The 15,971-nt window shown below is 43.3% G+C and overlaps 1 protein-coding gene across 11 annotated transcripts in view; it reads left to right on the forward strand.

Annotated features, from left to right (window-relative positions):
• Window positions 1-15,971, forward strand: part of INVS (inversin) — a 210,454-nt gene that overhangs the window by 14,521 nt on the left and 179,962 nt on the right. For 9 of the 11 annotated variants that reach the window (XM_053262830.1, XM_053262833.1, XM_053262831.1 and 6 more), the window contains exon 3: window positions 6,264-6,430. In XM_053262830.1, the coding sequence (XP_053118805.1) occupies window positions 6,264-6,430 (167 nt within the window). Of the gene's footprint in view, window positions 1-6,263; window positions 6,431-6,969; window positions 6,991-13,924; window positions 14,051-15,971 lie in introns of those variants that run through there. The other 2 variants (XM_053262828.1, XM_053262826.1) reach the window with 2 other exon arrangements.

A 15,971-nucleotide genomic window follows, 5' to 3' on the forward strand; every position in this document is an offset into this window, starting at 1 on the left:
AAGCCATGCTGGTTCACTCCCAGCAGGGCCTGTTCTTCTATGTGCTTTACAATTTTATCCTTGAGGACACTTTCCATCAATTTGGCTGGAATGGATGTTAAGCTAATCAGCCTGTAATCTCCTGGATCACCCCTGGATCCCTTTTTTGAACGTTGGTGTTACATTTGCTACTTTCCAGTCCGGTACAGAGCCTGATTTCAGGGATAAGTTATATATTTTAGCAAGGAGGTCGGCAATTTCACATTTGCGTTCTTTGAGGACTCTTGGATGGATGCCATCCAGCCCTGGTGATTTCTAAGTTTTCAGTTTTTCCAGACAGTTTAGAACATCATTTCTTGTCATTTTCATCTGACTCAGTTCTTTAGCCTCCATCCGCGAAAAGCCTGTTTCAGGAACAGGTATATACTCAGTATCCTCTGCCATGAAGACGGATGCAAAGAACTCATTTAGCTTCTCTGCAACCTCCATATACTCCTTAATAACCCCTTTCACTCCCTCATTGTCTAATGGTCCAACCACCTCCCTGGCAGGTTTCCTGCTTCTGATGTATTTAAAGACATTTTTGCTGTTCCCCTTGATACTTTTAGCTAAATGTTCCTTAAACTCACTTTTTGCCTCCCTTATTGTCATCTTGCATTTCTTTTGCCAGAGTTTGTGTTCCTTTCTGTTCTCTTCATTTGGACAGGCGGCCTTCCTATTTCAGAAGGAAGTCTTCTTCCTTTTTATGGCTTCTTTGACAGTACCTGTTAGCCATGCTGGCATCCTCCTGGACTTAGTGGTACCTTTCCTCCTTTTGGGTATACAATCTAACTGGGCTTCTGGTATTGTGGTTTTGAGTGAACTCCATGCGCTCTGGAGCGAAGTGACTCTCCTAATTTTCCCTTTCAGCTGTCTTTTCACCATACTCCTCATTTTGGAGAAGTTTCCTCTTCTGAAATTCAAAATGTCTGTGTTAGACTTCATTGCTGATTCTCTCCCTGCATGTATGCTGAATTTGATCGCACTATGATCACTGTTCCCTAAAGGGTTGATGACACTGACATCACGCACCAGGTCCTGGGTGCCACTCAGATATTGGTCCGATATTGTTCTATTCTTCAATCCTTGTCTTCTTGGTTCCATGTAATATTCTAATTTTCTGGGATTGTGGATTTGGGGTTTTCATGAGCTGTACGCCATGATCATCACAATTATAACAAATTAAGGCTTGACTTATCTCGCTTTGCATGTAATGCGTCTGTCTCATATATCAGTTTCACCTTTTAATTTGCATTACTGAAATTAATGGACTTTTGCACGATATTCTAATTTTCCGAGTTTCACCTGTATGTAGAGAGTAGTCTTCCAACTAAGACACAGGATGTGAGTCAAAGGAATGTCAAAGAAATTTGGGGCCTCCCCCAGCCCTAGCTGATTCCACCGCCTCCAGCCAGGGACAAACTAAAACACTGGAGTTTGCTAGCCCTGGGAAATGCCCTGGGAAATGCTAGCCCTGGCAAATAATACACACAGTTTTGAAAAGTCAGCTAATATGGTAGCAAAGAAGGCTTGAGAGTCAGTTACTTGTTGGAGGCAACCCAGTAAACCTCTGGATGACCTGAGATGTGAAATTGGAATTTCAATCTCATATTTTTCATCATTACTCTTAACACTAACATGTACTGTCCCCTTAATGATGGGTAGCTTATGCATCCATTATTTCAGATGATATATCTGCTGCTTGTGCCTTAGATGGATTTAAAAAGGGATTTGACAAACTTATGGAGGACAAGGCTACTAGCCATAATGGCTATAAGTGACCTTATAAGCAACCTATGCCAGTTTTTGGGAAGCAACAGTGGGGAAAACAAGGGTGTAGGGAGCTTGCCAGCAGCCTGGGGACATGCTCTAGCTGGCAGCCCATTCTCCCAGTGCTATACACATACCAGCCACATCCCATCTATTGTCAGATGCAAGAGGCATGACCAGCACCCAGAAAGGGCTGTATGGCCCACTCCTTCCCAGCATGCCCTTTGCTCATTGGCTCTTCAAGCGAACAAGAGAAAGAAAGCACCTGGCTGGCCCTTCATTCATCAACTGAGAAGGAGCCAGCAAGAGACCATGCCTCGCGCTCCCACCTGGTGAGCCCTTCCCGCACAATTTTTGGAGTTGTATTTTATAAATTATAACTTTATGAATTTTTAGTTTATTATTTGGATTATAATAATTTTAATGTAATATGATTTTTGTCACTCTATCTATCTATCTATCTATCTATCTATCTATCTATCTATCTATCTATCTATCTATATTATATCCTGTGCTTCTCTTTGACTGTAATAAAGATGATTGATTGATTGATGGTGAGCCCTTCGTTCACCGGTTGGGTGCAGGAGAGGACAAGAGGGTGCCCTGGGGAGGAGGCTCTGCTATCCCCACCCCAGTGGCCCAGGGACCTTTGTCTCCCCTTTTCTAATGGTGGCTATGCCCAGTAGCGGCTGGTGGGAATTGGAGTGGGGGTGGGTGGGCGGGCAGCGGAGAAGCTGGTCACTGAGGCAGAAGCCTATCTCCCACCCCGCCCTTTCCTCCATGCCAGTGTGTTTGGGTATTTACCCAGGCCTGCCAGCATTGAGGAAAACAGAAAGAGGGGGAAATCAGAAAAACAGGGGCAAAGGTAGAGAACAAAAAAGTTTTATGGGGTGGGAGAAGAAGGCAGAAAGTGTGGGGGAAGTCAGGGCAAAATGAAGGGAGAAAGGAAGGGCAAAAGGCAGAAAGAGGGATTCTGCAGGGATAGCATTCCTCTTCCCACCAAACAAAGAAGCTAGTAAAATATTAGACATATCAGCAGTCAGGGAATCCTCCAGGTTAGGGAGCTTCCTCCAGCCCCTCCTCACCTGCCTGCAACTTCCTCTTTTGGCCTTACAGGCTAAAACAGCTGCTTCTCAAGCCATTCCAACTAATCTGATTCCTAGGGGGCTCCTCCTACACTGTCCCCAGGAAGAAGGGGAACATTTTTTAAAAATATACTCCCTGAAGCAAGTGCATTTTAACCCATTATTTTTGTTTTTACTGGGGGCAGAGCCAGGAGAAAACTATCACTTATATGACCCACTTCTGGACTTGCCAGTTGGTCACTATGGGAAACATGGTACTGGATCAGATGAGCCTTTGGTCTGATGTAGCAGGACTCTTCTTATGTTCTTTTATATATAGCCAAAATTAAAAGAGAGAGAGAGAGAGACAATGACTTGTTGGGTGTATATGGTGCTTTCTAACAAACAGATGATTTCTTACATTTTCTTCTCATGCTGAATTATATAGAAGTCAACAGATTCTGTAGTAATCTGCAGCCATGAAATACATTACAATTTAGTGTCTTTATCATTTCTAAGCAACTAGATATTGTAATTTAAATATATATTGGGCAACATCCAGACTAAGTTAGTCATAACAAAGTTTCATCAAAATGAAACTCTTTTATTTAAATGGTGCATAGTGATGACTGATTAGTCTGGATGCTGCCCACTTTTCTTCATCTTTATAAGACAAAATTTTAAAAGGAAGCTAAGGGCTACTACAGTGCATTGAACAATATTAAGTTTTCTTAAACAGTGCTTTTTCCAGGTAGTGAATTGCATGTTTGAATGCTTCCTCATTAAAACAATAACCAAAAACCTCTTGGAACATAAGACTAAAATGTAAGGATGAAGAGTTCACCCTAGCCTTATCCCTATCACGTTGTTTATATATAGGAAGGGTGTCTCTCCCCCCCTACCCCAACCCCCGGGAGAATTCTGCATTCAGATCTGCAGCCCTCCACCTGAAACAGCTACAGTCCAGGAAACGTTTTACTAGTTTATACAGTTGAATGATTAAACTGACCCTAACTAGCTTAATCTGTCATTCATAATTTAAATACCTCATGCAGATTTTCTCTGTCTACATCTTTTAAAGTGTTGCAGCAATATCTACAGCTTTTAAAAAATGACCCGCTCCCTGAATGGCCATTTGTTACAGTTGTTGAAGTTAAGAAGCTTATTGATTCCTTAAAAGTTGGCAAGGCCTTGGGCTATGACTGTATCTCTTCTGAAATGATTAAGTTTAATGCCAATTGGTGGGCCCCTGTAATGGCAGCCGTCTTTACATGCATAGATCGAGCTGGGCTCATACCTGAAAACTCGGGCATAGCCATAACAGGACCCATATTTTAAAAGGAGGATAGACGTGATCCTGCCAACTACTGCCCAATTAGCCTGTTGAGTATTGTGAGTGAGCTTTACGCAAGGCATTAAGATTGGAAGTTTCAAGACTGGATGGAGACTGAAGCTATTTTGGGTGATGAACAGGCTGATTTTAGAACAGGGCGGTCAACCATGGACCATGCCCTGGTATTATGCCATCTGATTGAGAAATATAGCAACAAAACTTGTATCTGGCCTTTGTAGATTTCAAAGCAGCCTTTGATTCAATCTTGAGGATAAGCCTAAGAGACACCAGTATCGATAGGCACCTATTCTTTCTTATTCAGAAGCTCTACAATAACACCAGTGTGAGAGTGAGATGTAACCCTCAAGGCTCACTTTCACATTTAATAACTACTAGTAAACGAGTTAAACAAGGGTGTATTTTGGTACCCTCCATGTTCAATCTTTACATAAATACCCTAGCTAATAATCTCTCTGATCCAGCACTACATTCCCCAACTATTGCGGACGCAGCTATCCCAATCCTGCTGTATGCAGATAACGCTGCTATCATTTCACGAACTCCTGTGGGTCTTAGGAAAGTGCTTAGGCTCTTGGCCACCTATTGCAAGGACAACCACTTGGTAATTAACTTCCACAAATCCAAAGTGATGGTCTTTGCCAAAAGGCCTAAAAGATTTAACTGGCATATAGAAGGCCATTGTATAGAGCAGGTCAATAGTTTTAAATATCTGGGTGTGGTTTTTCATGCCACTGGGTCATGGAGGCCCATGTGGACTACGTTATCCAACAGACACAAAGAAGTGCTTCAGCAACGTTAAGATTCTTTCACTCCAAAGGTGGAGAGGTTATCACTGCAGTGTTAAAGTTATTTGCTGCTAAATCATTGGCCCAACTTCTGTATGGTGCACAACTGGGCCCCTACCCTAACTATAGGGCACTGGAGATAATCCAATCCAAGTTTATTAGAGCAGTAAGCCTTAGTTATTGGCTTAGTATACATTTCTCCCCTCTGGGATTGATCCCTCTTATGTTGTCCGATAGGTTTCAATCCACCTGAACACGAGCACTGATAGGTACATTGTCATCACTCGGCCTCTCTACTGAACATCTGTCATTATTAGATTATAGTCAAGTCAAGGAGATCCTCAAACAGAGGGTCTTGGACATTGAACAACAGAATGATTTAATCTCCATCCTGAAGACCATAAGAGGGCGCCTTGGCAATTTTAACCGGGAACCTGCTAGCTAGTTATTGTCCCTCTCTTTACTAAGCCATCACAGGGCTTTCCTCAGAGCAAGATATGATGCCTTACCATCAGCGGTTTTATCTGGAAGGCTTCTAAAAACCCCTCTGGCCAAGTGGTTATGCCCCTGTGGCTCAGGTGAGGTTGAATCTGTCCACCATGTGCTGCTCTTTTGTCCTTTTTATAATGATAGCTGGTGCAGTCTTATATCTCCCTTGCTATCATGCTTTCCCGGCTGGACTACTGAATTTTACACCACACTACTCCTTGCAGATAAGAAACCTTCTACCATCTACAAGGTTGCCAAATTTTGTACAGCTGCTGTTAAGATCCGTCAACAGCTAACCTCCAGCCCTTCCTTTTGTTACATGAGGCTTGTTGTTACATGAGGCTTCTATGTTGATGTATTATCTATTATTTAATTATTATCTGAATGTAGTATCTGTGTGTATATATAACTGATCACTGATCATAATAAAGCTATTCATTCATTTATTCAGTATCTACTGCTATAAGCTTCTGTCCTCAGCATTTATTCTGTGCCTTTTACAATAATTTACTGGGTATACTTTACAAGGTAATAATGTTTATTTCCATGTCCTAAAGCTTCGCTTGCTGATTTCTATATGCCGAGTTGCTGTTGAAGGCACAGGAAGAATTCAGATTCCCCCTCGCCCCCTGCCCTAGCCAGTTGGCACTCCTAGCAAATAAGAAAGATGCACATTTATTTTCATCATACAGAGTTCGTAAAATGTTTTCTCAGCTGTATAGAAAATATTCACATGTAAATACATTTCTGTAAGATCAAAATTGCATTTTCCTTTGATTACAGGAAACCCTGATCTGAAAGAGAAAGAGGACCAGTTTGGGAGAACTCCGCTCATGTATTGTGTGTTGGCTGATAGACTAGACTGTGCTGAGGCTTTATTGAAGATAGGAACTGATGTTAATAAAGCTGACCGTAGTCAAAGGACAGCTCTCCATCTTGCTGCACAAAAGGTAACTAAATGGTACTTGAAGGTTCTATACTAAATTTAAATAGGTGATCAGGGACCTAGATCACCTTCCTTATGAGACAAAGCTACAACATCTGGGGCTTTTTAGTTTAGATAAAAGGCAACTAAGAGGAGACATGACAGAGATCTATAAAACTATACATGGTGTGGAGCAGGTGCGGCCCATGAACGTGCCTCCAGGGGGACAGCGGGCAGCTTCTTTAAGTGTAAACGGAGCTGGTGCTCCGTGCCACCCAGCAGCCCCCTGCGGCGGGGAATCGCCTCCGCCACTCAACTGTCCACTGGTGGGGGCTCACCTCCGTGGTAGCCAGGTGAGTGGCGGAGGCGATTCCTCTCCGTGGGGGTTGCTGGGTGGCACGGAGCACCAGCTCCATTTACACTTAAAGAAGCCACCAGCCCCGCCCCCCCCCCGCCCGAGGCACGTTCATGGGCCGTGCCTGGTGTGTATAGAGTAGACAGAGATATTTTTCTTCCTCTCTCATAGCACTAAAACTAAGGGTCATACTATGAAACTGATTGCCAGGAAACTTAGGACTAACAAAAGTAAGTACTTTTTCACACAGTGCTTAATTAGCCTATGGAATTCTCTGTCGCATGATGTGGTGATGGCCACCAGTTTGGATGGTTTTAAAAGGGTCTTGGGCAAATTCTTGGAGGACAGGTCTATTAATGACTACTGGTCTTGATAGCTATAGACTACTTCTAGGTTCAGAAGCAGGATGCCTTTGAATACCAGTTGTAGGAGAGCAACAGCAGGAGAGGGAGCATATCTTTATTTCTTGCCTGTGCGTTTCTCAGAGGCATGTGGTGTGAAACAGTGTGCTGGACTAGATGTGCTTTGGAACTGATCCAGCAGGGCTGTTCTTATGTACATAGGCCAGAATCTAAATTACCATGTAGCTAGTTCTGTGATCCAACAGAGTGTTGGATGTGTTTCTTAATCAGTTGTCTGCCTCCTCCATGCCACAGGGAAAAAACATTTTTGAATGGTTTGGGATATGTGTTGAAGAGTTTGAATAACTAAGTAAAAAACAAACATTTCACAAGTCATTGGGAATACCTAAACTAGCTCTTTGCATCCAGGCCCATTGTTCTTGGCAGTGAATGGGCAGTGAAATTTAAGTGTTTTGTACAGTCTATCCAAAATTGCAAAGGAATCTACTACTTATTGAGTTGATAATGCTAAAAGTTTTACTGATTGTTTTAAAGGCATGGTTGTACTTTTACAAGTTACACTCATTTCTGAAGATACATAAAAATGTAATGCAAGAACTATAAGTGCTCTTGTCTCCAAGAAAACATCTTTCTGTAGCATAACTCCAGAATAGATTCAAAGTCCATGAGTCTGTCTCAGAAAAGACAGTCTCCTTTTTGGTTTAATGTTCAGCAGCAGGGAAATGCTTGACTAACAAACAGAAGGTTGCTGATTTGAATCCCTGCTGGTATGTTCCCCAGACTATGGGAAACAGCTATATCGGGCAGCAGTGATATATAGGAAGATGCTGAAAGGCATAATCTCATACTGTGTGGGAGGAGGCAATGGTAAACCCTTCCTGTATTCTACCAAATAAAACCACAGGGCTCTGTGGGTGCCAAGAGTCAAAATCAACTTGACACGTTACCTTTATACTTTTCCCCAAAGTATTTTAAACATTCCAATTTCAATTTTTTTAAAAACACTGCTTTTTCAAGACCTAAAGCTTCTTCATTAGGCATGGAAACACATAATGTAAAGTATATGCACTTGTGGATATTGTGTCTTTTGGATTTTAGCTTGGCTTATACACTTACGCTTTAAGAAGCTGGAAATTAAGATTGAAAGACCGCTCTAAGCAGTAGGGATGTGCATGGAACCGGTTCAGAGGCCCTTTATGGGCCTCCGAACTGGTTTACAGAACTGGCGCTTCTGCTGGTTCGATGGTGGGAGATGTCTAGCTTTAAGAGCGAGGGAGGCTGCACTTACCCCTCCCGCTGCTTTCCCCCGGTTGGTGTCTGTATACTTGCAAGCCCATCGGGGCAGCAGCATACCTCCCTGCTGCCCCTTTGCCCCCATTGTCCGGATATGACTGGAAGTATCTGACACACCTGCTGAATTAGTCTCAAGGCCTATCTAGTCCAGCGTCCTGTTTCACACAGTGGCCCACCAGATGTCTCTGAGAAGCCCACAGGCAAAAGGTGAGGTCCTGCCTCTTGTTGTTTCTCCCCTGCAACTGGTATTTAGAGGAGTCTTTCCTCTAAGGTTGGAGGTGGCCTATAGCCCCCAGCTGGTAGCCGATAGATTATGAATTTGTCCAGGCCATCCAAGCTACTGGCCATCACCACATCCGTTGGCAGAGAATTCCATAGATTAATTATATGCGGTGTGAAGAAGTACTTCCTTCTGTCGGTCCTAAACTTCCTGGCCTTCAGTTTCATGGGATGACCCCTGGCTCTAAACCCCTGTGAGAGAGGAAGAAAATTTCTTCTCTGTCCACTCTCTCTGCTCCATGCATAATTTTATACACCTCTATCATTTTCCCCCATAGTTGCCTCTTTTCCAAACTAAAAAGCCCTAGATGCTGAAGCCTTGCCTCATAAGGAAGGTGCTCCAGGACCCTGATCATCTTGGTTGCCCTCTTCTGCACTTTTTCCAGTTCTACAATGTCCTTCTTAAGATACAGTGACCAGAACTGTATGCACTACTCCAAATGTGGCCGCACCATAGATCTGCACAATGGCATTATAATATTAGCATTCTTATTTTCAATCTCCTTCCTAATGATCCCTAGCATGGAATTTGCCTTTTTCACAGCTGTCATGCATTGAGTCGACACTTTCAACAAATTATCCACCACGATCCCAAGATCTTCTCTTGGTCCGTCACTGACAGCTCAGACCCCATCAGAGTATATGTGAAGTTGGGGGGTTTCACCCCAACATTAATCACTTTACACTTGCTTACACTGAACCACAATTGCCATTTTGTCTTCCACTCACTCATTTGGAGAGATCGTTTTGGAGCTCCTGACAAATAAGTCATTTGTGTACTGTGCTACAGGCCTGTCAGCACTAACTTGTTACTTTGGGGGGAGAGCTAATGGTCATAAAAGATTACTTCTTGACAGATTAAATTTCCGCTTATCTACAGTGTGTTTCAAAAATGAGTTTGGTTTATGTAAAGAATCAGTGAATGACTGTTTCAGCTGCATGTTAGTTGTTGTCCCCAGCCCCTATTCAAAGATGATGATAGTATGGTATCCGGATCACAAGTGATGGGAATGTGTGTGTTCAGATAGCTTTGTTTGGGAATCCTATTATTAGACACATCAGTATCTTTCCCTTCCTCCAGTGAGCTTTTTGCAGGCTAGCTGTATTGCTGATGCATAGCTATGTTGTAGTCTTGAAGTACATTCCAGTACAGGAAAGGAGTGAATGTCTTTCAGAAAAGCTAAATAATAGCTTTGGGGGATTAGATAAGTGCTCCGAGTAATACAGCAAGGAAGCATTCAGCATCTTAAAGTATCTGTTAAATAAAATGTAAAAAACAAAAAATCACACAATTGCATAGGTTATATAAGCCCATAACGTGTGTCAAGACCCCATATATATTTCAACAGTATAACAAATTAAAGTGCACATACAAATACGATGAATATTTATATCCCGCTTTTCAACAAAAGTTCCCAAAGTGGTTTACATAGAAATAAATAAATAAATAAATATTCCATAGGCACAACACATATGGAAAGATTGTAGTCTTGGTGTCGATTGATCCTACTCTGTGATAACCATTTATATTAAAAACCCTTAGCACCTAAAATTTGATAATTTAGAATAGTGTATTTAACAAAATTATGAAATGAAATATTTCAACAGCTATAAAATGTTTCATTATTTACAGCAATAGTAAATATGGAAATACATATAACAAGCAGGACTGACAATTTGCTGCTTATGCCTGACTTATGTTAAAAGAACTATAAGCCTGCTTGAGGTAGTTGTCAAATGTATTCCTCTTCAAGCTTTCTTTTATTAAATATTTAAAAGGATTATGATAATTTGAAAATAGAATTTCTTTATTTTTTCTTTAGCAAGTAGTAAGAATATTTCTAATATTACAAAGGGTTTTGTGATACTGTGACTTGTACCAGTTTAACCTGTAAGTGGTTTAAGAGCTAGTATCTAATCTGCTATTTGGATTAACTATCCTCCAGAGTTTGTTAATTAATACCACAGCTAATCAGTTGGCCTCAAGTAACAGTTGGTCTTTTATGAGTACCTGGGTGTCCTAGAATTAGGAACTAAGAGTCCCTTCCAACCAATTCTTTTGTAACATTGTTCACTCACTTTAAATTATAACTTGTACATTAAAATGGTCACACATGGGTATTTGTGTGCTTATTACAAATTGATACCATCTCCAAGTGCATTGCTATTGAGGAATCTGTTATTCATGTGAGCAATTTAATACTGTAGTTGCTCCTGCAGAACAGTAAAGTCATGTGAATTTTCCAAAACTTTTGTGTGTGTGTGTGTGTATACACACACACACACACACACACACACACACACACACACACACACTCATTCTAGCCCACCTCATCTTGAGGGCTGAGTGTGGCTAAAAGGTGTTAAAATACTCACTGTGAAATCGGTAAATATATTAAATTAGCTTAGCCCGTGCAGAGCATCTGCTCGCTGGTACTTTAATACTTTAATGGTACTACAATTTAATATTGTAGTTGCTCCTGCAAACAATAAAGTCATGTGAATTTTCCAAAACTGTGTGTGTGTGTGTGTGTGTGTGTATTCTAGCCCACCTCATCTTGAAGGCTGAATGTGGCTAAAAGGTGTTAAAATACTCACTGTGAAATCGGTAATATATTAAACTAGCTTAACCCGTGGAGAGCATCTGCTCGCTGGTACTTGATTGCTCCCCTCACCCCCTGCCACAGCCCCCCTCATCTGAGCCACACTCCTATTCCTCTTCCTCCATCCCGTTGCTTCCATCCCCCTCTCCCCTCTTGGTCACTTCTCCATCCCTTTACTCCATCTCCCTCACACCTCTTGGTCGCAGCTGCCACGTTGCTGGTGACTATTGGCCTCTCCCTTCCCTCACCCGAGCAGCAGTGGTTAACCGGGCCCTTCCTCGCTGCCGCCACTGCCATGGCCACTCGTTCCCCTCAGGTCGCTGACAGGCCTAGGCCCAAGCCCGTCCTTTGCCTGCCTGCCTCCCTCCACCAATGGCCTCGGTAGCCCCAAACAGCAGCAGTGGTTGACTGGGCCCTTCCTTGCTGCCAATAGGGTTAGGGTTAAGTGCCGCCATGAGAGCAGCAGCAGCAGTTTACTGGACCATTCCTCACTGCCACCACCACAATGGCCGCTCATTCCCCTCAGGCCACTGACAGGCTCAGACCCATCCCTCTTCCTTCCTTCTTCAATCTTCCCCTTCCTTCTTTTCCTCTCTTTCTCTCTCCTCCACTCGCTTTCCCCCTCTGTCTTTTCCCCCTCCCTCCCTCTCTCTCTCTCTCTCTCTCTCTCTCCCTTCCTGAGTTAACAGATCTTGTTTCCTCATCTAATTCACACAGCAGCAGCCTCCTTCTCCTGAAGGGACTCTTTCTTCCCTCACGACCCCTCTCTTCACAGACCCCTGCCCACTATACTTTTATATATATAGATTCCTCTCCTCTAAAATCAAGAGCATCTTACAACTATTAGCATCCTAACTGACCTTAACCATCACATGCTCCTCCTCCCTATCTGGATATGGAACCCCACTTCCCAATCACCTCGGTGCCACAGGCTCCTCCTCCCTATCTGCATATGGAATCCCAACTGCCCATTCACCATGGTGCTTCTGCTCTCACTGGCTCCTCCTTATCTGCACATGGAATCTCCACTGCCCAGTCAGGTGCTTCTGCTCTCAAACTTTCACGAGAGCTGCCACACACAGGATTAGCCATGAGTACGCCTTAGAGAATTTATATAATACATACATACATACATACATACATACATACACACACACACACACACACACACACACACACACACTAGCTGGGCTGGGTGCCGAGCATCTGCACCCCGGCCGGCCCACCCAACCCTGCTGCCTCCCCTGACACTGGAATGCCCGGCTTTCTGGCCGATCGGCCACTTCCCCCCTGCTTCTGCCCCCCTGCACTTTCTGGCTTGTGAGCCAGCTGGAAACCCGCCACCTACTCCTGCCCACTCCTGGTAGCGGTCGCTTCCTTCCAGCGGCCAGACCAGGCCAGCCTGCCACTACCTCCTCCCAGCAGCCGGGCCGGGCCAGGCCAGCCTGCCGCCATCTCCTGTTCCTGCCAGCTGGGCCGGCCTGCAGCCTCCTCCTCCAGCCAACCAGCTGCCACCGCCATTGTCTCCCCGTCGCTATCCATCAGGCAGCTTCTATCGCGAGAGATGCCATGCATGGGATTAGCGATGGGTACATCTAGGAGAAATAAATATCATGATGATGATGATAACTGATAGCTTAATTCAGGTCACCAAAAGCTGGCCCTCAGCTTTATCTCATAGTTCTTCTAAAAGCTCTGGAGTTCTATAGCTGAGCCACTATGATTTTTTTTTGGTACCCTAACTTTTGAGAGCCAGCATGGTGTAGTGGTTAGAGTGGAACCAGGAAGTTTGAATCCCCATTCAACCATGAAACTCACTGGGTGACTCTGGGCCAGTCATGTATCTCTCAGCCTAACCTACCTCACAGGGCTGTTGTGAGGATAAAAATAAGCATGTACACCACTCTGAGCTCCTCGGAGGAAGAGCAGGATATAAATGTTAATAATTAAAAAAATATCTGAACTGAGCATATTGGCTGAAGACTCTAAAACATGTTCTCTGCCATCGTATAAAAAAACATAGGGCAGAGGCACTGTCTTAAGTACACAGCATTATCTGCTTATGTATAGATAATAAGCAGTATCTTCAGTTGCATTTGGAAGACAATAGGGCATAAACATGTAAACATTACTATATGATGTCCCAACAGCCCACTGCTGCCAAATAATAGGCTGCATGCACTGAAATAATCCATCCAGACAACAAGGGAAGCCCATTGCAGCTCCTGCTGTCATCCTGCAAGTGTTCATGAGACTTTTATTATTATTTTATTTATTTATTACATTTATATACCACCCCATCCAAATTATTCTGGGCGGTTTTTAAAAAAAGTAATTATAAATACACATGAATTGTCCATGTGAATATAAATTCTATGGATATTGATAATCTTTTTTTCTCACACTATCACATTCCAACGCAATGAAACCACCAACTTTTGTTAAGTCTGTGGTTTTTGTTTCATGAAATGGTGTTTCAGCTTACGGAAAGTGTGTATATTTTATATAGTGAAAAATAGAACTGTTATCTATAGACTTCTCTTGTTGCTCGAATATCCTTGAACATCTGTTAAGTCTCTGAAAAGCTCATTATTTCTCTCTGTAATCCTATCTGCAGGTTTAACAATTTTAAACACAGTGAACTGAAATGTAGTATTCTGCATGAAAATCTGGAGACAACTTTTGTGTGTGCAGGCCTGTAGAACGACAATTTAATGATATAAATTCTCCAGTTTTTGAAAAGAAGTCAAACTGTTAGCATATTTACTTAAAGCTAAATAATTGTCATAAAATGTTGCCAGACTTTTAAGTAAATTGATCCACTAATCAGCAATAATTTTGCTACTGGTGGTTGATTAAGGCTGGATTAACCATAATGCTAAAAGTGCTGTACCATATGTCCTCTGCTTCCATGCAATATTCTGAGAGCCGCTCTTTGTGAATATTGAGTCAGTTCTGACAATGCAACAAACCAGGGTTTTTTGGACAGCAGGAAAGAGCACAACCTGTGCTCTCTCGTGCCTCCTTTTCCCCCTCCTTTCCCCTTGTACCTGGCTGTGAGGGAAGAATTCTATTTAGGGATGCGCACGAATCGGTTCGAAGGCCATTCTAAAGGCCTCCGAACCGGTTTGAACATGGCACCGGCTTGAAGTTCGAAGCTGGCAGGGGTGTTTCTTTAAGGGTGGGGGAGGGTGCATTTACCCCTCCCGCTGCTTTTCCCCTGCCGTCACTCAGGTTTTTTTGCAAAGTCCATGGGGTGGCAGTGTACCTCCCTGCCGCCCCTTCTCCCGTTCTTGGCCAGAAGTGGCTGGAAGTACCAGGCACACAGGCACCTGTCGCATGTGCGCACGTACACGGTATTTCTGGCCACTTCCGGCCAAGAATGGGGGAAGGGGTGGCAGGGAGGTATGCTGCTGCCCCATGGACTTTGCAAAAAACGGAGCACCGGGGGAGGGGGAGGCGGGGGGAGTGCACCCTCCCCCATCCTTAAAGAAGCGCCCCCTCCGGCTTTGAACCGCACCTCCACGGTTCCATGAACATCCCTAATCCTATTAGTTCATCCACAGTACTATGTGTCATCTGAACCAGGAAGTTGTGGTTTAACTCCTCTGTTTACAAACCAAGATATTAAACAGGGATCTGATTTTTTGTTTCATATCCTGAAACTGCAGTTAAACTATAGCTCCATGTTTAGATGTCATGCAGAGCTATTGTTTAAGTAACCAGGTTGCTTGTAGTTCAGCTTTGTGCTGGGGGAACATGTGTTCACAATCCAACAAACCTTGGTTTGTTGGGTTGTCTGAACCAGCCCTAAGTCTTCATCCCGTGCTTATGGTTACTTATGGCATCTTGCAGGGTTTTATACTGTGCCTCAAGACGTTTAGCATCTACATAAATCTACTGGCAGAAATTGGTGTGCAAGTCTATATCTCACTAGTACCATCCCCAACTGGAGATGTGGTGATGGTCCTGAATCAATGTCTGGAGGTAGTGATGGGCTAGATGAGAGTTAACAAGCATAAATTAACCCTCATTCAGATTTTTGGGGTAGATTTCCACCTCCAGCTTATAAAGACGTGTAAACAAGCAAAACATTGCTTTCCCAGCTATGCTCTTGTTGTCAAACTCTTACCTGCACTCTTGTACAAGATCTATCCACAAGTATGGCCCCTCATCAGTTATGATACTTATTAATAAAAATATGGCACAGGATAGAAAATCACCCCAAAATGAATGGACTCCCTATGGTAGGGTGGCTTCTATCCTATGACCATATTAAGTCAATTGGGAGGAAAACCACCCCAGAAATGGATGGGGTGGTAGGGGGTTGAGCCATTTGGGATGGGAGAGAACACCCTGTTTTTCTTTGGAAACTTGAGTTCATTTCCCCTTGCAAGCTCAATTGACATTGAAAGATTATATAGTGTCTTACAAGTAGTCTGAGCCACTGCATCGTTTTATGTTCCCAAGTTTGGGCAGATGAAACTAGTCCCTCCCACAATGTCAGACCTAGCTTTTGGAACAAGTGAAACATCCAGAAGCATCTGACTTTGCAGAAGCAGGGATTTTAGCCACCACAACAAAACCAAAAGGATAACAAAAGCAGCAACCCAAACATGTCAGCTTCAGTAAGCCTGGCACCAGTGGACCAATGTCTCTAGTCTTTTCCCATTT

The sequence above is a fragment of the Hemicordylus capensis genome, chromosome 6 (assembly GCF_027244095.1).
Source record: "Hemicordylus capensis ecotype Gifberg chromosome 6, rHemCap1.1.pri, whole genome shotgun sequence".
In the NCBI taxonomy this organism is placed as follows: Eukaryota; Metazoa; Chordata; class Lepidosauria; order Squamata; family Cordylidae; genus Hemicordylus; species Hemicordylus capensis.